Source organism: Amia ocellicauda, chromosome 10, assembly GCF_036373705.1.
Source record: "Amia ocellicauda isolate fAmiCal2 chromosome 10, fAmiCal2.hap1, whole genome shotgun sequence".
NCBI classification, from domain to species: Eukaryota; Metazoa; Chordata; class Actinopteri; order Amiiformes; family Amiidae; genus Amia; species Amia ocellicauda.
In genome coordinates, this window is record NC_089859.1 from 31552607 (window position 1) to 31578605 (window position 25999).

General features: G+C 36.7%; 2 protein-coding genes across 5 annotated transcripts in view; one reads left to right on the top strand and one right to left on the bottom strand.

Moving 5' to 3' along the window:
- Positions 1 to 9806, top strand: part of LOC136760507 (T-cell differentiation antigen CD6) — a 28635-nt gene extending 18829 nt beyond the window's left edge. Inside the window, exons 3-14 of one of the 3 annotated variants that reach the window (XM_066715943.1) lie at positions 1211 to 1498; positions 2674 to 2997; positions 3356 to 3661; positions 4037 to 4093; positions 4470 to 4613; positions 6304 to 6411; positions 7026 to 7136; positions 7432 to 7506; positions 7763 to 7879; positions 8176 to 8259; positions 8752 to 8880; positions 9145 to 9806. In XM_066715943.1, the coding sequence (XP_066572040.1) occupies positions 1211 to 1498; positions 2674 to 2997; positions 3356 to 3661; positions 4037 to 4093; positions 4470 to 4613; positions 6304 to 6411; positions 7026 to 7136; positions 7432 to 7506; positions 7763 to 7879; positions 8176 to 8259; positions 8752 to 8880; positions 9145 to 9290 (1889 nt within the window). In that variant the 3' untranslated portion in view covers positions 9291 to 9806. The remainder of the gene's footprint in view (positions 1 to 1210; positions 1499 to 2673; positions 2998 to 3355; positions 3662 to 4036; positions 4094 to 4469; positions 4614 to 6303; positions 6412 to 7025; positions 7137 to 7431; positions 7507 to 7762; positions 7880 to 8175; positions 8260 to 8751; positions 8881 to 9144) is intronic. The other 2 variants (XM_066715944.1, XM_066715945.1) reach the window with 2 other exon arrangements.
- Positions 9807 to 9998: 192 nt separating this feature from the next.
- On the bottom strand, positions 9999 to 20187 carry cfap418 (cilia and flagella associated protein 418). 2 transcript variants are annotated; one of them, XM_066715946.1, is made up of 6 exons: positions 20020 to 20187; positions 19201 to 19291; positions 18762 to 18820; positions 18607 to 18672; positions 13918 to 14013; positions 9999 to 12026 (listed from the first exon to the last, which is right to left on the bottom strand). In XM_066715946.1, the coding sequence occupies exons 1-6, from the start codon at positions 20151 to 20153 to the stop codon at positions 11867 to 11869; spliced, it is 606 nt and encodes a 201-aa protein (XP_066572043.1). In that variant the 5' UTR covers positions 20154 to 20187; the 3' UTR covers positions 9999 to 11866. The 2 variants fall into 2 exon arrangements, with proteins under 2 accessions (XP_066572043.1, XP_066572044.1); XM_066715947.1 differs by lacking the exon at positions 13918 to 14013.
- Positions 20188 to 25999: the final 5812 nt, after the last annotated feature.

The following is a 25999-nucleotide window of genomic DNA, read 5'->3' on the forward strand; positions in this document are numbered from 1 at the left end:
TTGTTGTTTTTATCATTTATCTACACATCCTACCCCACAACTTCCAAGTGAAAAATAAAATCAAGACATTTGTAGAAAATGTCTTGAAAATATAAACTTAAACAGTGATAAGTGTCCCATCTACCTTGTAAAAGCAATCCTAAATGAGCTCAGGTGTAGCCAATCACCTTAAAAATAACACACCAAGCTAAGTGCCCTCCACCTGTGTTAAATTGTAGAGATTCACATTTTTTTGGGATAAATTCAGCATTTCCTCTAGGTTCCCTCTGCTGGGATGTGCATTACAAAGTCAAAACTTCAAGACAAAGTTGTTGAATGGCACAGATCAGGGGATGGGTATAAAAAATGTTAAAGTCCTTCAATATCCCTTGGAATACGGTCAAGATGATAATTAAAAAGTGGAAGGTGTATGGCATCACCAAGACCCTGCTTAGGTCAGACTGTCCTTCTGGCAAGACGTTTAATGTAAACAGTGTGGAAATGAGATTTGTTTTAATTTCTGGATGATGCCACTTTTTTAGACACTTCATAGATTTCTAATTTGTGTAGTATGAAGAGTTAATCATCATGTGATCTGCCAACAACACATCAAACTTATTTTGCTTTATTAACTTCCATTAATGTACTAGAAGAATCAGCCATGTTTAGATTCCTAGATGTGATAAGATCAAGGCAGTGAACCATTATTTGCCAAAAGTGTAACAATACATAGGTAAAGTCCTTAAGTGTATACATATATATATATATATATATATATATATATATATATATATATATATATATATATATTAAAAAGTAAGCAAGCTAAACATGCATTGGTTTCTAAAAAGTATAAAAAGAACACATTTAGAAAGCTGATGGCATTTTTTGAAGCTGAGAAATGCAGCATATTCTTCACAATGTGAGTCACCCTTGTATATAACCACTTGCCTCTTTTCGTTTGGCAAGTTGAAAAAACAATTATCAAAAGATCCAGAATCACTTTATGAATCACCTGCTATCAGAGATGTTTTTAATGTGAGTCCCATGCAAATTATATTCTTTGCATTTCTGTCAGACTCAGGCCTCCCATGATCTCATGCTCATGTGTTGTGGCTTCCGGTTTTCGTGTTGTGATACTGTGTGGTGATAGATCATCATGTCAACACTGCTCAATTTAGCTGATATTTTGGATTTCTGAATTAATGTTACTCCTTTTTTTACTTTTCAGCTGAATACCATATATCTTCATTCCGATTGTCAAAGAAATGTTCAGGGACTTTGGAAGTATTATCTCAAAATGGGACTTGGGTTCCAGCAGTGCTTACTTCAGGATCCAGTGAAGAAGTGTCAAACACAATCTGTGAAAACCTCAACTGTGGAAAACTCTTCCAGAGTCAAAACAAATCATCTAACCATATGTTATGTATGATAGACTGCATTTCTGAAGACTGGGATATTGTGAAGTGCACAGAAGCTTGGTATCAACACTGCACTCACAAAACAGAGCTCATTTGTGGTAAGAATTCCTTTTGGCTATTTTTCTAGTAACACTGTATAACACCTCCATAATGACTACATAACCATATTCACAAAGCCCATTTTACATTGTAATTACAACTTGTGGTTGAGACAATTAATCTATAATATTCTAAAGAAATATGTAACCCTAAAACTTACCCTAACAAAGTGCTATAATCAGTGTTATGAAAGTGGTTATGAAGGCTAAAGACATGTGGTATTTTTTGCCCTACAAAGTAGCATGGTTGTCTGAAAGAGAAAAACTATTTGAAGGGGTCTTGGTCCCCTAAACATATAAAGCATGCACTAAGTACTTTTAATCAGTTAAGTGAACAAAGAAAGATACATTAATGAAGTCATTATTTTCAGTTATGCAAATAAGGGGCTAATATTTAAAATACCAAGTTTTTATATGATACAACTTACTGAAAGCATACACACACTTTGCATACCTTTAAGACTTTTACCCTTATTCATTGAAACATTCTTATTGCTACCAAAATCTGAATATTAATTAATTCCTTAATAAGAGAACAGAAGATTCTCTGTCCAGCAGGGATCAACTGTTCCCATCTACATGAAGGACTATTCTGTAGTTTCATCCATACACATTTAACATGGAGCAGACATGATAACAGATAGCATAATCTTCTCAGTTGAGACTATTTGACTTCAAAAATGACTATGAACCTCAATAACACGTTATTTTATGACAGTGGAAAGCCCCTATGTGACTATAAAACACCAGCATTGACAGTGTTGCACAATTTCTGATTTACCCTAGATTCATATATAATTTAAGATTTCCGCCACAAACACAAGGTACCGTCTGCAGTACTTTAATAATTCTTTGGAGATTCCAGTGATTTATATTCAGCTTTTGCTCAAGAGTGACAACTTGATGTCACTTGATGTCTGAGTAGATTCAACACTTGATGCATCTAAAAAGGAATTAATTAATATACTTTCTCATGTAAAATCTACAGGCCGTATGATCAAAGGTGACAGATTTATTTTGATACGTTTTCTGATGTAATTGAAATATGTTTAAGAAAACATCAGTTCTGTTTTTTTGGGACACAAATGTATTGATCTGTAATTAATAAAAGGTCAGTAAATGCATGTTTGGGTTTCCAGTATGTGTTTTGATTGGTTTCTCTATTTATCACTCAGGACACCAGGCCTTGCGATTGGCTGGAGGAACCGATCACTGTGCCGGGAGAGTGGAGGTGTGGGAGGACGGAGAGTGGGGCACAGTTTGTGATGATGGGTGGGACCTGCAGAATGGGAATGTGGTTTGTGCCCAGTTGGGCTGTGGATATGCAGTGGAGGTGATAGGCCAGAACACTACCTTCTCACAGTTTGGGATGGGGGAAGGCCCTGTGCTTCTGGATGACGTGGAGTGCTCTGGAACAGAGAGGAATCTGTGGGAATGTCCATCACTGAAGCTGAGTGGGGACTGTGGGCACAAGGAGGATGTTGGAGTTGTGTGTTCAGGTAAAGGTGGTTTATTACTTACAGTTTCCAGTTACACCTCAACACATCCAATTCACTCAGACTTGCCAGTATGGGGGCTTTCTCAAGCTTTGAAGGTGACAATGGTGAAGTGATTGAAAGGATTATAAAAAGATGTGTTGATTGAGTTGGTTGGGATGGTAACTAGTTAGAACTGTGATTAGATCTCACCTTCCTGAAGAATAGACACAAATACAATACTATCTGTATCTGAGTATGTGAAGTGCATTGCAAAGGCATTTGAACCTGTCTGCTGAGATTTGTATACACCTTTGCTAAGTGATGTGTAAGCTATCTGGCATCAAGCTCATATACAATGTTTGTTGTGCTCCATCCCCAGAGCACAGAGCTGTACGTCTGAGTGGTGGCTTAGACCGTTGCTCAGGAAAAGTGGAGATTCACCGCAATGGATCCTGGGGCACAGTGTGTGACAATGGATGGTATATGCAGGAGGCTGGGATGGTGTGCTCCATGCTAGACTGTGGGTCTCCTGTGGAGTTCTCATTTAATTTCTTTACACACAACAATGCAGCAATGTGGTACTACCACTGTGAGAAGAAAGCCAGGACACTTTGGGACTGCAGGGAATATCTAAATTATCAGAACTTGTGTGTTGGCTTAAAAGCTGCAGGACTCATCTGTAACGGTAAGAGATTATTGTGTGCTTCCCAATTTACTGCATCCACTTGTAACCTCCATTTGCATGTAAAGTGCTAACATCTGTTAGAAAAAAAAGAATGGGAAAATCGATATTCCAGCAAAAAAACACCTTCTGACAGGGAAGAGCAGAGATACAGCAATACAAGATTAGTAAGTGAACAATGATTGTTAATTTAATAACTTCTGGAAAGTTCTTTGGTATGTGTGCCATTTTTATTGTTTTAATGTAGTTTGTTTTTCAATTTTTTTGTAGTTTAAGCACACAGTTACCTCTTCCTATTACCTATCTGCTGCTACTTAAACTATGTCACACACTTTGTTTGTCTCTGTTTGATGGGTTCTTCAAATGTTTCTTTTGCAGAATCACTTGGTCTCCCAAATAACACAGCAGACACAACTTTGGGACCCTTGACCACAGGTAAATACATTAGAAGAGGTTACACACACATATTCATTGTGTTGCATGTGCCACCTTAATATTTTTATTATACCACTGGAAAATTACAATCAGTCAAAACATATTCTTCAAACATTTCCAAAATTAATATGAATGTCAGTGGACACTAACGCTGTACAATGTATAATGCTAACCCATAGAAAACAGAGTATGTGAAACTAAAGATCAATTTTATGGAGCTCTTCTGACATGATAAAATAGGGGTATGCCTTAATACATTTAAAAATGCAAAGCCCCTTTGCATTAAATGAACAGAATTGATAAACATCAGCCAAAGCTCTGTGAACAGGCAAGTAAGTGCAGTTTTTTTTGTACTGATTAATATGTCATCTGTCAGTTCCAGGACCTTTGCACATGGATGATGACAAACCCATTGACTTTTTGTTCATCTCACTGTTGGGAAATTGTATACTATCATTTTTTATTTTCATGGCAGTAATGATAATTGCCGTACTATTCAGAAAATGGAAGAAGAAAAAAGGTGAGTGAGAAAAAGCCAGGATTGAACTGTATTAGATCCCTGTTCATCTTCCAGGAAGTGAGTCCATCTCAAAACCTGTGCTTGATAATAAACTAAAACAAAACACTGAAACAGACGCCAAAATCATACTGTTGAAGTGTAATGTCTGTAAGTTGCAATGAAGACTGGTTACAGAGCAATGCATTAACTACATTTTCAGGTTTATTGAAAACAATTGATGGAGACAAATCAACACAATTATCTGATGCCCATGCCATTTGTAACATTAAAGTAATGCTGAACCTTTACATGAATGGAAGATACGTCACATTTTACGTTGCATGTTAGATTTCATTATTTATATTTTAAATGAGAGACTGAAAAGGTATTTTGTTCCCTGGCTTTCTATTCTCGCTCTTTCCTTTTATAAATAGAGCAGCAAATTGATCTATGTCCTGTGTCATTATCTGAGCGTTTATCTGTCTTCTGGAACGACGATGCTAATGCCATTGATGAGTTTAGTTTCATTAAAAGAGAAACAATAAAGGAAAAATGCAGGCAGAAAGAAATGAAGAATCAGGCAAATTTGAACAGCTCAGATCATGTCCCTGCATCACCAGCAAGCACCCCTGAGTCACCAGCAGATTCTGCTAATTGGAAATCAGAAACTATTTCCTTTGTAACACAGTGGAAAATTAAAGTTTAAAAAGCATAATACACTACAGCATAATATCATGTGGATAGGTAATTGGATGTTCAGGGAAGAATAAAAAAGGCATAAAATAAAAGGTAGAATCTATTAAGTGAAAACTAGTATTTGAATAAACAACCAATTATGTGGTGATTACTTTTACATAATATTTCCCTTTGGTTGTTTTATTTCCCTGTGTCTTGTTTATAGGTGGTTCAGAATGAAGCAAAAACAAAAGAAAACTGACTTCCTTGCACTGGCTTCCTGTGAAGTTCAGACCTGTTTCTGAAGTTATACCTGTAACTAACCAAGACAATGGCATGGCTCTGCTTCCAGTTAATTAAATGCTACGCTCCTTCCTGAATCTGTATATGACTCAACTGCAAAGCATTCATTAAAAAACACAGCAAAGCAAAGCAAAACAACATCCAAATCAAAAAATGTGAGCCTTTTGCCATTTAAACTATCAAAACATAAATAAAACCTCAAAAAACAGGGACTATCTGTCCTTTTTTTCCAGTTGCCGTATAATAGGTCTTATTCTTAATATTTGGAACAGTAGTCTTCTGTGAAACGTTGGCTATATGAGATGAATCATCGAGTATATTATTTCTTTTGCACTGAAATACACACTGGAAGGCTTTGTTTATGATGATGCTAGGTGAGTCATTGCTCACATTTCAAACACAATCTGTATGTCCCCAGCTGGTGGATATTCAAAAATACATATTAGAGTGCCTATTTTATACCAAGTAAGCATTAATCTGTTATATATTTCTATATCTGTCTATCTATATGCATCTATACACACACACCTATATATTTGAATGCTTTATTTATCATTTTCTTTGCCAAATGCTCTGCCCACCAATGTTTGTTTTTGCATGTAACAATCAATAAATGAAGATTTTAAAAAATGAAGTTGGTGTTTTTATTATTTGTTCATGTATTTCCTGTTCATAGAAAAGTTTGTATTTGTATAGCTTTACAAACTCATGGTTGATTTCCTTCTCTCCCCAGTGATGCCAGTCCAGCAGAACCTTCAAGGCTCAGCCGAAAGACAAGACAATGACTACCGAGACGACGTAGATCTCATCAAGGTTACAATGAACAACGCTGAAAACAATGGTGAGTTGGTGCCTATTCTGTCTGTCTGTCTGTCTGTCTGTCTGTCACCTGTAGCGCAGACCCACTTTAAGAAGACCAGTTACGAACAAAACAGGATATGAAGACCAAAACTCCTCTTGAAATTCAATGGTTTCAGATGTCAGCTGCACAGTCTGTTAGGAAATAAAACACAATACACCCCTTCAAATTTTTTATACCAAAGCTCTAATATATTGAATGTATACCATCACTGTAGACTTACCAAACATTCTAGATAATCATTTCTGATTCTTCAGATTGATAGGCCTATAAAGCAAAAGTGCTTGTATTTATATGTCGCCAACATAAGTGAGCTCAGAAACATTAATTAACAAGTATTTTGTTCTTGTTCAGCCAGGTAGATTGCAGTACTTAGTCAATACTCTGTAACACTTCACGCAAGATGCATTATATGTGATGAAATGCAGTTTACTTATGTGGTTTTCAAAAGTGCACAGTCCAAGTCTATTTGCTCTGTGGTTGTGCCAAGTAAGCAAAAGAATTGTGGACTCAACAGCTCTCCTTTAGAGAGAGCTGAGAGGCTGCGCGGAACTGGTGAAACTCTTTTTCATGCAAATAATTTTGTTTCTTTCTAGTGGGCCCCACCTTTCAAGCTCAGAGCAATAACGGCAACCCTTCCTTTGACTCCGATTATGAGGACTATGATTTCAGTGCAGAACCTGCTAGTGCCATGTCCACCTTTCAAAGTACTGCCACTAATACCTAGTACTGCTGTTTGGTAACACACCAAGTCTTCTAAACCAAGATAAATTCTGTATATTTTGTTCAGATATCAGTTTGGTTTTGTGTTCATTTTAAATTAGGAAAGGCTTATTAGGATGACGACTTGAAATTTGTAAACTCTTTTTGTTTTTGATTGCATGTTTGTATGACGTATTTTAATGAGATCAAAATTCCTAGCATTGTTTTATTCCTCTTGGAACTTAAAATGTATGTTTCTGTCATTTGTTCGGTGCTTTTTCTTTACTGACCGGCCACCAGACTCTTTGCGTAACAGAACAGAAGACAGGAGCCCTATGCTGAATTGTGTGCCGCTGTTCAGTGTTGTTGAGGAAGGTGAGGTCACAGGAGAGAGGCGCAGTACAGTGCAAGTGTTGATCAAAGGACACACGTTTGTCTATAGGACATTTGTAGATGCTTGATTCTAGTGTAGTTCAAAAAAATCATAAAAAAAACAAACAAAAAAACATAAACCTGAATTCATATGCATTGACGTATTACATTCACCACAGTGTTTGTGGGTATGGATGTAGGATTGCACTTGTCAAAGCATGCTCTGCATATAAAGCATTTTTTTTTTTTTTTGCTACAGGACCACAAGTACCAACAATTATACATTCCAAAGCAATTGAAGACACTTCGAGCACATCTTCTGAAGAGTCCCATTTCAATAATATCCCAGCGAATTTCAACCCAGGTCCTCCAGCTAGTAAGTACAGTTGAGATTGTTTGGGTGCTGACACTATACAACATAGCAGCACATAATATATAAGGTGCTAACTTCAGTTCCCCATCTACAAATATTTACTCCCAGCATATTGAAAATGATGACCCGTAGTGGTGTCTATGTGCTACATCTGTTGTAGAATTTTGGAAAGGCTGACAGATTCCATCTATCCAGGCATGAGGAACAATAGAGCAATGCATTATCTGGGAGTTTGAATGTTGTTAGAGACACATGAGCATATGCGTTTGAATGTAATTGTATCCGTCGCTGTACTACAGGATACCCATCCGATTCATCCAGCACGTCCTCGGGAGAATGCTACATGAATACCGGTGACATCAATGAGCAGCTGCAACCAACAGGTCCGTCTTGTGGTTGATAAACAGATCTCGATCTTAATGGCCCAATTTTTATTCCCCTTTAAAGGTCAACATGGAGTTATATTTAAATCCTGCTCTTGAGGCTCTTTAAAACCAAATCTGCCTTTAATCACTGTGTGCTGCCTAAATCATGAACACAAATATCATAACTACAAAACATGCCACTCTGTAGTGCCGTTAGCATTACAAACATACAGATTTTAATGTGAAGACTGTTTGCACACTTGCAATGTTTCTGCTCAATTGCATATATATGATGCTCTCCCTCATTTTCTTTTGGTCTTCCTATACATATACAGACACTAATCTCAGCACTGTTCATTCAGTCCGGAAAATGAAAGGTAGAACCACACGGGCAGTTTACATGCAGCTCAGTCAGGTTACACAGAAAATGTTTGTTTGGTTTTATTCCGATTTCATTTCTGTCTATTACTCACTAATGTGCTGCTCTCTCCCCCGTCCCTTCCCTACCAGAAGAAACCAGTTCACAGTGGCAACAGCCCCCGGCTCAGGCTCCCGCATTCCTGCAGCAGCCAGTAACATATAATCCGGTCTATAATGGTTACAGCACTCCTACCAGCTTCCAAGGCATGGAGGATCAGGGTAAATAAATCATTTATTCAACATGCTTCACATTTGTAATTTAGTTTACCATTTAAAGATGGAAAAGATTGAAGCTGAACACCTAGAATACATTTACCAAAAGCTGAAGCCAGTGTGCCATGTACGAGGGGCTGGTAAATTACTGTTCAAATCAATCAGTCCTTTGATACGCCTATGTGCACTGATCCTCAATGTACTGCCATCTTCTTTAATGCAATGTAAATGGAAATCACTGAGCAGCACACACTTGTCCCTGTGTTGCAGATGAGTTTGATTCTTCCAGCACATCATCGGGGGAATGCTATGAGAACATGCCTGAAGAAAATGAGCAGGCCGGCTTACTCCAAAACCATGAGCCCGGTGAATCCTCCTCAGAGGATGACTATGATGACATTGCAAACTATAAATAAGAGGAGCTTGAATCAAACTGACAGCGCCGACCTCACATTTTGCTAGGTGACAAAGATCAGCCTCATCAGCCAGCGGACAGCTGCGTGGAGCCCAGTCACAGAGAGAAATGGACAATATATAAATAAGATGCTACTGTACATATGCATATTTTTATTTTTATCAACATTCCCTCTCTTATACTGAGCTTTTATAGTCCTTGAAGTAGATTTTTTCACAACAGGCCCAGACAAAATTCCTGACATAAAACCTGTATATTCTGCTGGTTCTGAAGTGCCTTCTGTGAGGGTCTCAATGTAATATAAAGCTCCAGCACTGCAGAACTCTCCAAGTGTTAGCAAGGTGTCAGAACATGCATAACTGAGTCCCCAGGCGAGAGAAACAATTTGCAACTTGTTGCAATTAGGCTTTGTAGCTGTAACAAGGTTTTCAATATATTCCTTAAGTGCTACATAATGTGAAAGACCTGTGAATTATACATACTCATAGTTTTAATAAAAATAAAACTGTAATATTTAGATATCTTTCATTCCTTTTTAATTGAGAGTCACACGTATTTAAAAACATAAGTGTCTGCTGCAACAATCTCCTTCACATCTCATTTCACTACCATGGATGTAATTCTCTATTCTATCAGAGGGAATAAATCCTTTAAAACTGAAGACTCAAAAGCAGTTTCTTGAGAAATAAATCAAAGTAAACTAGCTTGCTCAATTAAGTATTATTTTTTATTTAATATCTTAGATTATTATATTCAGACAATCATAAAAGCCATCAATGCAGAAAACATTTACAGTAAATTGCAAGTATATTACAAATAAACAGATGCTTGTTTGCATTCACGTGGACCCCCCCCCCCCCAAAAAAAAAAAAGATGCCTGGTAATGTGTGCTGTAAGGACATAAGACGGTACACTTAACTGAAGTGACATAAGATAATATGATCAAATACATTCTTTAAAATTCAGACACCCAGATACTGATGATTTAAGTTTGATAAACACAAATTAAAGGCCCCTGCTTTTTAGAAGACAATACACATTGTTTAAAAATGTTAATATAAAACTCTGTTTAGATTTGTATATTTCTTTGTACAAATGTAAATCAACATTTCTAGTTTTATTAACTCATGTCCATTCGTCTTGCTCAGGCAACACAAACACAATTAGTGTAGTTGAATGAAAGGTCCGACTCTTTCAGATATAGTCCATCATATAAGCAGCTATTGAAAACTTACCAAATAATGGGAGATAAACGCTGTCCCAACACATTAGTCTGAGGTGATTAGGCCACCTACAAATTATAATACATTGGATGACCACTTCGTAGATATTTCTGCTGATCAGGTTTAGTCCAAAGTGAAATTAACATTCACTTCTGTAGGTACCTAAGCAGAAACTAAACCACACAACGCAAAACAACAAAAAAAAGGTAGATTGTTTCTATGTTACACTCAATTTCCACATTAATAATAAGATCCAATATATCAGTAAAAACATGCGTCACCCACGTGAAAAATGAAAACCTGCAACGCAGCAAAAATATACCTTTTGAAAACTATGAAATACACCTTTTAGAGTATAGTTAAGTGTAAATATTTTTGGCAATTGCCCTCTAATGCTGTTGTGACACTCAAGTGGCTTTTTTCGAAGGAAAAAACAACAACAACAACATTACAGCTTTAAGCTTTATTCTGAATAAAAACATTTAATTTCAGTATGCTATCAAATGTGTTTTGCATATTTTTGACAAGGTATTATTTTGCCGCTTCGCTTGTTTTTAAGTTCGTATTTTATGTGGGTGTTTTCTCATACCATGTTTTCACAGATATACTGGTTCTTGTTATTAATGCGGAAATTAAGCGTAACAAATTCGTGCCTAGCTTGTTTTTTGTTGTGTGCTTTTGTTCCATTTAAGTGAAAGTTTTCATTTCAGTTGGGACTAAACTCGATAAGGAATAATATCTATGGTGGTCATACAATGTATTATTTGTAGGAGCTGTACAGACAGCATAGGATGTTACTTTGTGTAGATTGTACTGAGTTGCTAACACACACACACACACACACACACACACACACACACTGTAACATACATTACTGACTGTGCATTACCCAGTTTATATAAACCAGTGTAGGCGATCAAAGTGATTGCTGCAGATTGCCTCTTATTTTTCGGAAAGTGTGATTGCTTACTTGCACTCTCCCCTGCCAATTATTCTCCTGTGTTGATGGTGGTCAAAAAGTGGTCATGGATATTTTACATTTAATTTATAATATAGCAGATACCAAATGAACAGCTTGACAAACGTTTAGCATTTAGATCAACATCTTCCCCATTCTAATGTTTGGTCGAACAACTAAACCTCAGTTGAGTTGCAGTCATGATATGCGGTTTTATTTGCATTAACAAGCAGGTGTAGCTAATAAAGTGGCCACTGAGTGTGTGTGTAATGAATGGCAGGAGAGGTACTATAGTATAGCTTTTACCAACCCAGATCACGAACTGTGACAACTAGAGACTTACACTTGAACACAATGATCACAAAACGCACACTTCTTGTTTTAAAGTACATCTGTTCATGTCTCATGTTTGCCACAAACCCACTTGAGCTCCTGTTCTCTTCTGAGGTCTGTCAGGCTGTGTACCGAGCGCCAGCTACACTGGCAGGCATAGGCTCGCGTCCCCCTCTTTCTTAGCAGCTTGGCTTTTAGCTTTTGACAGTCAGGCATGTTGTTTCTGAAAGCAAAAAAAAACAGTCAGTGCGGTGAAAAATGCAGAAACGAGAAAATAGAAAAATCCATTTAAATATTTGAGAGTTTATTCACCTTATATTAACAATGGTTTCCCTAAACCAACATTTTTATGATTACTTTTCACACAGCTATGTATAGCATCTTATGATTCCACTCAGACAAACACACATACCAACTATAGACACTTGTGAGTTAACAGAATTGGCATGTACATATTTTCTCAGTTTTACATAAATGCTGAAGGAAGCAATCAAACACTTTCCACTTCATCAGAATAACCTGTGCAGCTTATGGCATCCTGCAATGAAAAGTCTCTAAGAATAGCCTCCCACTTTCCCTGATGACTGTGTGGATTGGGAAATACATAAGCAAGCAGCCATAAATGAAAGCAATAACTTTTTATAAGACATAGTTTATGAACTGTATCCTTATACTGGCATATGTGAATAATTACATACACAAAATCTTACATGACATTTTCATATATTTAAGGTTTTATGCATTCCTGATAAACATTACAGAGCAGACTACAGTGCAGGTATATTGAATGGTCTTGGAGAAAGAAAAACAAATCTAGGTCAGATATTTGAAAAACAAACAGAAAACAAGTTGGTTATATTTGAAAGTCTTATCCAATGAGTTTTGTGTTGTAGATTTCCATGAAGTTCCACAATTACTGTAGCTCTCTATCAAAAAGATCATTTCAATGTGTAACAAATCCCTTTCCTTTGAAAAAACTAAATTACATAGTATTGGGGTAGGGGATATGAAGCGGTTAAACGGTTTAGACATTGCACACATTTAAAATCATTTTTTGTAGATGTAGATTTTATGCACTGGTGTTGATACGGCTATCAAAAAAGGATCATTATGAAATAAAAGTATCAAAGTCCCTAATTAGCCAATCATAGGAGAGATCCATTCAAATATATTATGAAGTTGTGCTGTGCTTTGAGATATGTTGCATGATGCATTAACAAACTCGTACTTTGTAAATGATTGTTTCTTTAGAAACAGCTATAAGCCTGGTTCAATTTTACTTTTACTTTCAGTGTCTGGTGAAGGCTTCCACAAAGCTGTTGCCCGCGCGCTCCTGCTATAGGGATTTCCTGTGACCGCTTTTGCTGCATCTACTACCTACTTTAACCTCATCCGTTCAAAACAAGGATTTTACAGCAACACACACTTGGCTGGCACAGTCACATTAGACTGGAACTCCACATTTCCTGACTGCACACTTGCAACCAGGTGTGTCTTCCAGTCAGTGGGTATATGTATATCTTTTCCATAAAAGGTTTCTCATTTTTGTGATCTCTGGTGACATTCTTGCTTAAGGAAACAGTATGTTTTGTTTTGCTCGTTGATAGGTTGGTGGAAATTACTGATCAGGATTGTTAGTAATTATTATATGAAAACTGAATTCATAAACACTTTAGAAACCACATGCTGAAATTGTATTTTTATGCATGCATGTATTGCCTTAAATGTTTCAAGTGATTAAAAAAAACAACAATCATAACAAGCGAAGGAAGTTAAAAAGGTATTAAAATCAAAGTCAGCATAAAATTCGATTCGTCCTGCATTTTCTTTGATGCCAGATCCTATTCATGAGCTACACTGCCCTCCACTGATAATAGGAAGTAAGTCCATTTTTGTACTTCAATTGTTAAAACTGGCATCTTGCATGAACTAATGTAGAAATGGAAAAAAAAACAGCAGAAACCATGGCTTCCTTTGATTGTGGGCGGTGAGGAAAAACAAAACAACTAATATTACCATTTTAAGCATGAGGAATTAAACTTGGTAGTTTACACATAACACTTACTTTTCACAGCAGACTTAAAATTTTACTGGAGATCTAAAACCAGCCTTACCTAAAAAACAAATAATCACAAGAAGGGTCCCACTCATGATCATCAAATGTTGCAAGACGGAAATCGCAGGAGGTGCATCGCAAACGGCTACATGCCCTGTGTATACAAGAGTTTGTGTTGTGACCAGCAGAATTGATACTCTGAGCTGAACATAAATAACATTTATGAGTGGGCTACTTATTTTGGATGTGCTAAATTTCAGAATAATTGTATAAACATTTAAAAAATATATATATGAACCACCAATGCTTTGTTACCACAGAACTGTACTTCTATTCAAAATGATACAGTTCATCAGACAGCCCCATGAGCTGAGGTTCGCAGTTGTTTTGCCTCCAGAAGTCCTTGCACCCTACTGTTATATAATGAATTGCACTGCTTTCTTGCTCAACTTTTGGATTCCCTATATTAAGCAGTTTAGAAACGTTCTTTTAATCACACGGCACTTTCCTTAACTACCATAATTAATGCAGATGGGTAAATATACGTTTTCCTGACAGAAAGAGAATTGAGTCCTGGGTGAGCATATGAAAAAGTGAACACGTGAAATAAACAATCGTCTCACCTATGGAGAGATTACAAGCACGAACAGTTCAGCATTGCAGAGGCCTTTGCCATGGTAACATGTAATATTTGATAGGCCCTTATTAAATCCTAAAATACCTTTGGACTAATTTACATATCCCCAGTGCATATTTCCAAAGAGAATGTTCTCTCAATAACAACACTGCTGCTGGTTTTTACTTCCTAAAACAACAAAACCTTGCTGACAGAGAAAGATTGTGAAAAGATAAACAAGTTACATGCTTGTAAGGAGACTTTATAATTTGTATAAATGCTATAGGGAAATAGCCTTTAGCAAAATGGATGTCCCGTGAGTATTATGTATACAATACGTTCAGCTGTGACCCAACTTGATTAACGGCCTGGAAACGTCAATCAAAGTACAGTACTATACAATTACATCAACAGATGACAAATTCACCATATGGCTTAAACATTGTTTTTTTTCTTTCTTCCCCAGAACAGATTTTAAATGTATCATAAGCCTTTACACAATTGTGTAGAACCTTCAACACTTAGGGTTTCTTTGTGCTTTCATGTACAAGTTAGTTTTAGGAATCTAGGAATATACATTTCTCCGGTGCCCTTCTATAAAAATACAGTCACAGAGATGGAAGACAAACAGCGAATGTGAGGACAGAGGATTGTAAATATGTTGCTACAGTTTAAATGCATATGTACCAACATACATACATTAATAAGATTAAACCAATAAGGATCAAATGTTACCCTATCCTATGTAGAGCTACTACTTGTAACCAGACTTGTAGTACTCGACTGGAGTCGTGGATTTGGGGACTCGGACTCAATCTTTTCCTTGCCTTGGACTTGAACCACTATTCGCGAGTCATTATCATTACTACTTAATTCAGCATAATCTCTTATTCCTTTCCAAAGTATAAAGCTAAATAAATATGAAACACTGCCAAGATCAGATTGTTGTTGTTGAAGCATTTTGATTACCATTAACTCCTGTATCAAATGGCCACAATCATTCACATTTAACACTCCAACTTCATAAAGTGGGCAAAGAAATCTCAATAACATAAAATATGCATTTTACACTAGTTTGATTCCACAACATAATTTGCCTTAAAAACATCAATGGCACTAGTTGATCTAACACAAAATGTAAAAGCAGTAGATATTTTTAAGTATATAAAATGAAAACCAAAATCTAAACATGGAAGGGTTACTGATGCGCCCAAATGAACAACTTCTACTTATTGTATTGTGACGGCAGGGCAATGGGAATCTGTGGGACTTGTGTCGGACTCGCAGGGGGTGTGTCCTGTGTTATAGAAAGCTAGCGAGTGGTGTACATGTGTGACGTTACCAGCCGTGAGTACCTCTGCTGCAGTGTAATGCTTTGTGATTGTGTTTTTGTAATATACTTTAGCAATATAATCCACAAACTTCATGCATGATTAAATGTAATACATGCATTTTACTGCACTGTAGCAATTCTGCACCATTCAAATGATTCATTGTATGATGCACTTCATTCTTTATGTTGTGACCTGCTTTGGAAAGGTGTTATATACAATTAAAACTAATTAATCTTATTTGAATGAGGATTAAAGATTCTCACTGTCCAAAATAAAAAGGGACATATTCCAAAAATGATGTGCTATTCCTATTTTTTTATATCTGTAGATGGACAATAAAATATCATCTGTGAGCAAAAATTGAACGAGGGACAAAAATAACCTGCATATTTATCATCTTTTTGGTCAGTATTTTTCTTGTGTCTCACTTTATTCAACTTTATATTGAGCAGCAGAAGTCACAATAGCTCATGTGCTCTCCAGACAAGAGTGAAGGGAGGGGGGGGTTCTATCTATACACATTTTGTACTGTGGATTGCTGTTAGTTTTGTTGGCATGTTTGTAAAATAATTTTAAAATACAACAATAAATAAATATAAATATTGTTGAAATGATCTTTTAAAACTCCATACAATTTTAATTCCCTATTTTATAATTTATCAATGGCACAATTGGCAATGTAAACAAAGGTTTGCCATCCCTGTTACTTACAGTAACATCAATGGCCACTGCTTTTCTTCTGATTATAGATTATGAGTTTACAAATGCAGCTTTGTTAAAATCAACTGCTGAAAGCAATGTTTGCTGGAGAAAGTTTGAAGAAACACGATGAACAACGGGCATCTTTCATGTACCCCCAGACCTGCAAGTGGCTTATAAAATGAATATATTTAAAGTGTACCAAGAGGGCAACAGGGGTTAACTGAAGAAAAAATCAGTTTTTATGTATTATTTGTCTTAAGTCCTTATCCAAGGCTTACAGGATTCTCAAGCACTAAAACACAATGTGATATATAATATTATATAATCGTATAATATACAACATGCAACAATTTTGGGTTTGTATAGATAGCTTATTAACTAGTGTTAAATATATCATTAGGAACATTGACAGTGGAAATGGTCTCTTACAGAGTATATTTTATTTCATGTTGATAAAGTTAAGAAAATGGAAAAACAGACCAACTAAGCCTTAATCTTTGTAATCTGGGCTGTTTCCTAAATTAAATTCAGCTTTAGATTTTAGTGTCAAACATCAATCACCATGGTGACTCGGACTCGGACCATATAATGCAAATTTGTCATTTGCTACTCCCAGATTGGTTTAAGTTTTGATTTCAGAGTACTAGCTTTTACATTTTATAAGGAACACCTAGAATAAAATTAAATGTACTGTGGGAACACATCTGAATCATCAAGTTCTAAGACGCACTGTTTGCACAGCTGAAAGACCGGGCGGCATCACACTTAATGCCCCGTTTCCACTGGCGGACGCGGCCGTGTTTTGTGGAGGTTGACTTGCTGCTGCTGGACGTGTCCGTAAGCGTCCGTCCCACTGAGGACACGATTCACTATCAGACTTGGAGGTGTGCGCTTGACTTGAGACACAGGAGGAGATCAGAGACATTGTGTCGGAAGATATAATCTCAAGTGCCGTGTGCGATCATGAAGAAATTACAAGTTTATTAGCAGCATGGCGTGAAATCCACGTACAGAAACAATGACTGCTTACAGTTAATATCCGAGTGCATTAAAAACTGATTTCACAGGACCGGTGCAGCGCCTGACTAGTTAAAATAAACTGAAGGATAATAATCGGATCGTAGCAGCCGGTGTTATTAATATTGTATGACAGCTGGCCGGTGTTCAGGCTGTGTTGTGTGAATGTGTGCAGGACAATCCAGACACAGTCAGTGTGAAGGAACACGATTTAGTTAACGAGTCCATTTACAATTTCAATTAATGAATAAATTAATACAGCAGATGTGGGTTTCCTCTAAAACAGGACTGGTTTAATAAATGCGTCCATACACGCCATGACTGAGACGCGCGCACTTTAGTTCAATTAAAGCTGCTATATTGTATCCGGATGATTAATCGTGAAACGTGTGTATTTTGTTTTAACTGTAACTTGCCCGGGTTAAGGACGTCTGATAAGAACATTATAAATAATACGGCAAAAAGTATTGTTTGCAGTTACAAATCTGTAGTAAGAGAAATAAGTTAAGGGAGTCACGCTGTGCCGTTTAAAATACATATATACTAGCACAAATGATGACGATAATAATAATATATATTTGGTATTTATTTTAATGTTGCACATGGAGACGTAATGATGTCACGTTTAGCTCTTCCTAATATCTCCGAACAGAAACGTGTATTTATTACGCTGTTTACAATAATGTAAAGCACAAAGAATAAAACAGACACAAAGTCCTCTCCACGTCAGGCTGTATCGCTCGTACTGTTGTTCTCTGTCTCTGTTTTTAAAACGAAACACAAACCAAACCCACAGTCGCTGCTCCTCCATCACAGGGACGGATCACAGCGGCCTGGTTTACAGAAACCGCTCTGGGACACTTAAGCCAGTGGAACCCAGGCATAACATAAGTGCTGAACTGCAGGGTAGTTCATTACAAAGTCAGCTGTGTACAAACGTTTTGTTTTTAATTGGTATAACATTTATTTGTGAAAAATGCAAATCCAGTGAATTTAAAATTGACCAAACACAGGTGTGCATTTACATATCAGATGTTATGGCCAATGGCCTTTCTTAGTTATAAAACAAAGCATGTACCTTTGTGAAATGCTCGTTCCTACACCAGATGGTACAGAACTGCCTCCTAAAAAAACTGGACAACACCTGTAAGAAAAATAACCTTACATGTCAGACAGGCTCATCAGAATGTGGTATTCATTTTCTTAATCTCCAAAATTGCAAGGTTAATTTACTTTCTGCTTGTTAGGCAAGAGGGTGAATTGCTGACATCGGAATTTGTTCCTCCAGGTTTCTGTTTAAAAAAAAAAAAAGAGAGAGAGAGAGAGGGAATACAAAATAATTAGCACCCATCCAAACAGTTAGATTCATGAATTTAGAATTCTTTAAAATGTTCAATATTAATGGCTATATGTCTGTACAGAGGCATTACGTTCTCAGCAGTTCTTAGAAACAAGTAAGTATGCATAATCTAAATACAAGCTGCATTTTAAAAGGTTTCCATTTTAGTTAATTATAATTTCCCCAGACTGTGGTCTACTCTGGAAGACATAATTACATCCCATTTATAATAAATACAGTCGTTTTCACTCTAGACCAAGTACAGTGATTGCAAGCTCTGACTGGTTTCCAAAAATCATATGTAATACACATACTGAGATTGACAGTACTTACATTTCGCACTTTAAGAGGTTCAAACTCATCTTCAAACAGGTCTTCAATGAGGTCATCTATGTCTTCATCCTCATATCGTTTGGGTGAAGTGCTTGGGGGACCAAAATAGAAAGAAACGTGTAAAAACGCTTCCTGACACATTGTAATGACACATCAGCCTGTCCCTCAAGCAGAACTACAACTGAATTAAGTACTACACTCACATCTTGTACTGCTCAATACGAAAGAGTATGAGCGTTCATTTCATCCCATGCATGTATCAATCGTTGATACATTAACAATCAAGTGAAGGTTTGGCGACACCTAGTGGCCAGGTATTTTCTGCAGGGGGAACAGATTAACCTACATTGTGCCAACTTTTTTTAGCAACCATAAAAGGTGATTATGTACGTACGTAAAATGGGATGCTTGCAGCATCTTGAAAAACATATACTCTCCAATGTTGCTAAAACTGCAGCCATTTACGTAACACGTGTCATAATACTACTAGATTCAGTAAATAGAAATAAGAGAGCTGTGGATTTATAAAGCATGACATATACGTGTGTATTTCCTTTCCTAAAGATCACCCACAGAAACCTAATAGACAATAACAAAGGCCCATGCTATGAACCTGGATACATTCAGTATCCATAAGATTAACGGTTAACCATCTCAATTAAGATGTTTTCGTAAATGAACGTCAAACTCTCCGAAAAAGACAGCTGACCAGTTCATGAAGGAGATCAACAGGGACTCAACTGTAAACACCGTATTACGAGTATCAGTGCTTTGAACACCGTGCGACGAGCTCCCCACGTCGACCACAGACACACATACCGCTGCTTCTTCCTCCTCTCCCCCGGTTTCACCGCAGCGCCGCTGTCTCCCGGCCCGCGGCTGGCGGCGGACGAGGCGCCTGAGCAGAAGCGTCTCTCCGCCTCGTCCAGCAGCGCGTCCAGGTCCTCCGCCATGGCTGAGCCGCGCCAGCCCGCATGCGCACCCCGGGGTCGGGCGTGAGCGCGCACGTCCTGCTTGGAAGCACGGCGGCGCGCACGGAAAGCGTTAGACACGCCAAGCGAAACTGCAGCTGCTGAATGAAATCCAAGGATGGGCAATTAAAGACAGGCTGCATTGTTTTTCAGCTGTTCAGTAGTGTAGCGCAGATGCACGTTGATACAGTTAATGCGCACACATCGTATGCATTAACATTTCATCATGTTTTACACATATATATGTATATATGAAATGAATAATTAAGCAGACTGTACACTCATCAATGGGTGAATGCGGCTGTTTGCACGGGGAGACCCCAATGGATTTCTAGTCCATCGCCTTAACCACTCGGCCACGACTACTGCCGCCACAGCGCCTGCGCACGTCTGCACTCCGGCCTTACATCATGCGCATTGCTCATGCTAATTGAGAAAGGAACATACTTTCCGCGGTGTTCAAAGCTAACTAAGTACAATTTGCATTTTTTGCATGATGTTTTTCTGAAATACAGTAAATCGTTTAAAGTAAAACTTCACATACTTTTGGTATGGTGCCCCGAAGCTCTGTGTCAACCAACAGCAGTGTGATTGGGATGAACTATATAGGCCTATTTATTTGCTTGTAACCCTTACTTAATTTGTGTTTTGTACCTACAAAGACTGAAGTTAGTATTGAATGATATTGGAGCAATAAGCCATACTTTGTCCATATTATAGCTCGAACACGTTCTGCATTCGACATAAGGCAACTTGAGCTCCTTCTTAAAGGTTAATTTGAACATAAATGATTAACAAGAGGCTTCTTTACTATCAATGATTCCAAAAATTGTGTGTGTGTGTGTGTGTGTGTGTGTGTGTATATATATATATATGTTCGTGATGCAAGAAAAGAGTGATCATTCCCATCAAACAAACTTCCAATGTCTATGCAATATCTGATATTTACCACATTGGGTGCAGAGAACTGGAGCCACCCCAATACATTTTATTGTGGGAGAATACAGCACTAATGTCAAGACAAGTTGTTTTGCTGAAATTGTCTGAGAAATGCTATGTATAAGAACAGGTTATAGCTACCTAGGACACATTTGTGGTTTAGTTATTTTTTCATTAAGCTAATACTTAGTCACATGTGAATTTTCATCCTGGGGTCTTCCACTCATGTTTCATCTGTAGGCCGGTTTTATGCAATACATTCTCATCGTCAATAATAACTAAAGATTTTGAATTGCTCTGTTTAATGTAAATTTGAATTTGTAATGTTTGATGCCTTGTACTTAACTGTATTCTTGCACTTTGTTTTGCACTTATGTTGTAAGTCGCCCTGGATTAGGGCGTCTGCCAAGAAATAAAATAATAATAATAATAATAATAATAATAATAATAATAATAATAATAATAAAGTGGCTTTGAAAAGATGCAGCTATAATTTGTTTCTGCTGGCATTTCTGCCAATTAAAATAGGCCTCAGGCATCGGGGTTATCTGAAAAGGCTTAGGTTAGGTGTATAATTAATTGACCAAGAATTACAAAAACATATTTCAGTCAAGAAACAAACAAATATTGTTCTTGGAATACACATTGAATTAGAGGCCTTCTCTAACTTTGACAAACTAAATACACAAACGCACCTATCAGCTGGGACAAGCACTTAAGAGGAAGTCTTTACATGTAAAGAACATTACATATATAGTTACAGCAGACCCCCTGAGAGTGCTGGGTCCCCAGTGTCCTTCACTAGACTATCCCACCCTGGTCCTGTGCCAATTAACCTTATGCATGCATGCACAGTTAATGCTTCATCCATGCACCAGATAGATAGGGTGACCTCAGTTACACTCACACACACATTTGGAACCCACAAAGTTGTGAACACCCAGAACATTCTTGAACTAATGCAGTAACAATATATACACAGCACAGATGCAGACCCACCCTCCGTGCACATTAAATTTGCCTTTCTTGCTGAAGGAACAATAGGATAGATAATATAATATACCCATTTTTATTAAAATTGTATTTTTAAAACGTTATCAGTATCCAGTTTGTGAGGTGCTGTTTTCACAAACAATCAGAGATCTTGCTTTGACAGGAATTAATACTAAAAAGCTAACACTTGCCCTCCAACTGATAATTCTTTAAATTACATATAAACAACATACTTTTATAGTAAATTGGTGCTATAAAGTGCTACTTAAAATGGTTTAGGAGGTGTGAGGAAGAGCTGAAGGTAAATGGTCATTTTCTGGATTTGTGTTAACCTTTCAGCAGTGAGGTAGAAGTCACAATTCCACAGTTGTAATCTTTTCTTGTATATACTTTCTCTGGTGTTCGTCTGGGTGTGCTCTGCTCTGCGAAATTTACTTTGTATTCTTTCACCAAATTTACGAGACATCCAACACGAGGTTACAATGCTTTTGAGCCTCCACTGCTGGCCTCTGCCATTTCAAGAAAAATTGGCATCAGTCGAATCCGCAAGTCTGAAATGTTTTAAATTTATTTACACCCTGTCGTGCCCTATGGGAGCTGTTTTCCATAAGCTAATGAGGCACCAGTGCAAGTTGTGCACTGTTATTCCTGGCATCAGCAGTCCACTCATAGGCATACGTCGCTGACTTTTTTTCTTCAGTAGCCCTGTGCAAATAATAAATAAGGGGAAATACATCATCCCTTTTAATTTCAGAGCCAAACTGAGGTCTGCCAAAGTTAACACAAAGCAATCTTAAGTAATGATCAGCAAATGTGTATAAAGTTTCATACAGCCTGACTTCACATTATTCTTGTTTAACTCATGTTGGCTTTGTCCATACCATGTAGCAGCTAGGTACACAAATCGAGGCAAACATCTGCGTGCTGTTGTTTAATAATGTTTAATATTGTGTTCCCACCAGGCACTGTTTTCATTTATTTATTTCATTATTTTTATTTTAATGTATATCCATACTGTTTATATGAAATCTTTTGCTGTGGCCTGCTGCTGATTTGTCAGGAACTCATATTTGTTTCAGTCTTTTCATAGTAAAGCACATGTTACCACACTACAACAGCAGGGTGTCAGATTTTCCATTGCTGTATCATTCAAATCATGCATGTCAAACTGCAGTCCTCAAAGAATGTCAGTTTGAATTGAATTTTTTTTTAAATGATTAATTTAAAAGATAGGCTTGATTTAAGGTACTATACCTTGACCATGAGACAGAACTGTTAAATGTTTGTATACTTGGTAACATTTAGGATAACAATGAATATTTTAAATCACGTTTGAGAGTAATGGACTAATGCAACCAACATGAAATACCCCAATACACATATTTCTAAAAACATCTCATGACTTCCAAAAATCATCACAGAGTGCCAGGGTTAAACAGTATAAGGCACTGTCACATAACAGCATTTAAAACTTCTGTTTGGTCAATGCATTACTAATCCACATCTTAAATCTTTGTTTATTGACCCCGTAAATGTTTTAATCTAACCAATGCAGCCTTATATAGTCTTTAGTGGCCCAAATGTTACACCTATGCTCTCTATCTGTCTTTCTCTCAACCTATCTGTACTGCCTTATCTTTATTAAAATTAGACATTGTAAAATTGTATTTGTGCTAATGTGGGTGCACAGTCAAATATGAGGGAGTTGAAGAATCATTTGACTGACAGTATACGCTTAATTCACTTACAGATCTCTTGAAAAAATATTTTATTTGCAAAAATAGTAAGTATGCACAGTTTTCAATGGAATTGTAAATGACAACACAATTTCATACTGAGTTAATATCAAATGCATATGAAATAAGCATATTCCTCTTTTATTTTTGTTATTTTCATAATTCAGCATTAACTAATTATCAATAGCAAACGTTTTATATAATGTTTGTCAAAATATAATCAAATAACTCTTTCAGTACAATATTTGTGAGAAATGATCAAATGGTAAGTATATAGCTATTATGGATTTTACTTCCAGTTACTTTCAAATCTCCAGTTATGTAGTGGGGGCCAGAATACTTCAGACAGTGCTGCAGGGTATATAGAACACACCCTAGCAGTCGAGTGTTTTAAGTTAAGAATTTGGGTAATCACTTTTAGGAGTGTAATATATAGCCGACCTTTGGCAGCAATGCACAAACCTGCTCCCTGGTGGATTGATCAAAGGAAGTGACAGTGGCTAAGAAAACAGAGCTATCAGTACATTTACTGCCTGCCTAGTTTCTCTTCTCTTTGCTGAGTTGTGTGCTGACAACCAAATCAGTGTTTTATCTTACAGAATCCTTTTTCAAACTGATTTATAAGTACACACCCCCTGACATAACAAGGGGTGGTACTACGTCTCTGGCTCTGAGCCATTCCAATAAATGAAAAAAAGTAAAGAAGAGAGCTAGATGGATAGCTTTAGGTGACAATCAAACAAGAGATCAAGATCTCAGACAAAAACAGACCCAAAAGACAATGCCTGTGGATGTAATTGATTGAGGTATGACAAGGCACAACTCTTGTGTCATGGTACTCTCTTATTTAACATTTAACTTTTGGGTTAGGAATGGTGCCTTTCTGTGTGCAATAATTTCAAGAAGGGAGTCAAAACCAAGCTAAACTGTGTTCGCTATAAATAGATGATGATCTAAGGTAGAGCACAAGCAATTTTGATCTTAGTTCCTGGATGTTGTGTAGAAGATAAATATGCAATTGAGGATTATAGGGATGTCCAGAGAGCATTACAGAAGAACCAGAGGCTAGTTTCTTATAGTTTTACCATTCTGTAACTGAGTCCTGCTCATTTAAAGGCACTGTCTTTTACCTAATAGAGACCACCAAGTGCATTTTAATATGTCCTTTTATCTACACTGAAAAACAGACTGTAATTTGCCTATGTGGTCTATGCAGGATATGTGAAATAACCTGCAAACGTACTGTGCAAAACAGCATGGTGATGTCTGAAATTACAAACATAGAACATTATTAACAAAAAAGAAGGTATCATATAAGTAATGCCAGCAGACTGCTGATATATGAAACAAATAATCATGCTCTACTAACGAATGTGTCTCATAAAGCACTGAGCAATAGTAAACTATGAAACTCCTTAAGCAATTAACAGTTTACCCACTCTATTAATCACATGCTTTTAGTTTTATACCTTAGTCAAAGGTTTGCCTTAGGCCCCTTGAAAGCCACATAATTAAAGTGAAGCAAACAAATATGTCTTTTTTCCATTGCATCACAGGTTCAGAATGTGCTTTTTCCATTTGTGGAAAACAAAGACCAAATAAAAAAACGATGTTTACATCAGAATTAAGATAAAACTAAAAGATTAAAATGTATCACATTTTTAGGCACTCTTGTGCAATTCGTAATTCACAATATTTACCACGAATACTACCACCAACACCATCCACAAGGGATGTATTAGTAGGAGCTCAATACATTTTTATGGGTTTCCGATACTTATAGGTATAGATATCTATAAACTAATATAAATATAATGCTACTAAGTTGTATATGTAATTTAAGATATAAAGCCTTCCATCTTATAATACTTCAATAATAATACTACAATACTTCAATATGAATCATTTACTTATTTACTTAGTAATTTCACTATTTTGGTGAAATTTGATCTAAAGTTAATTGATTAGATTTATTGTTTGTATTATTATTATTATTATTATTATTATTATTATTATTATTAGTAGTAGTAGTAGTAGTAGTAGTAGTAGTAGTAGTATTAATAATAATATTAATAATAATACATATCCCAGATTTTTGGGGGTTTACTGTTCTGTTCACATGCATGTTTTATAAATACTTCAGCCCGATTTTGTTTAGGG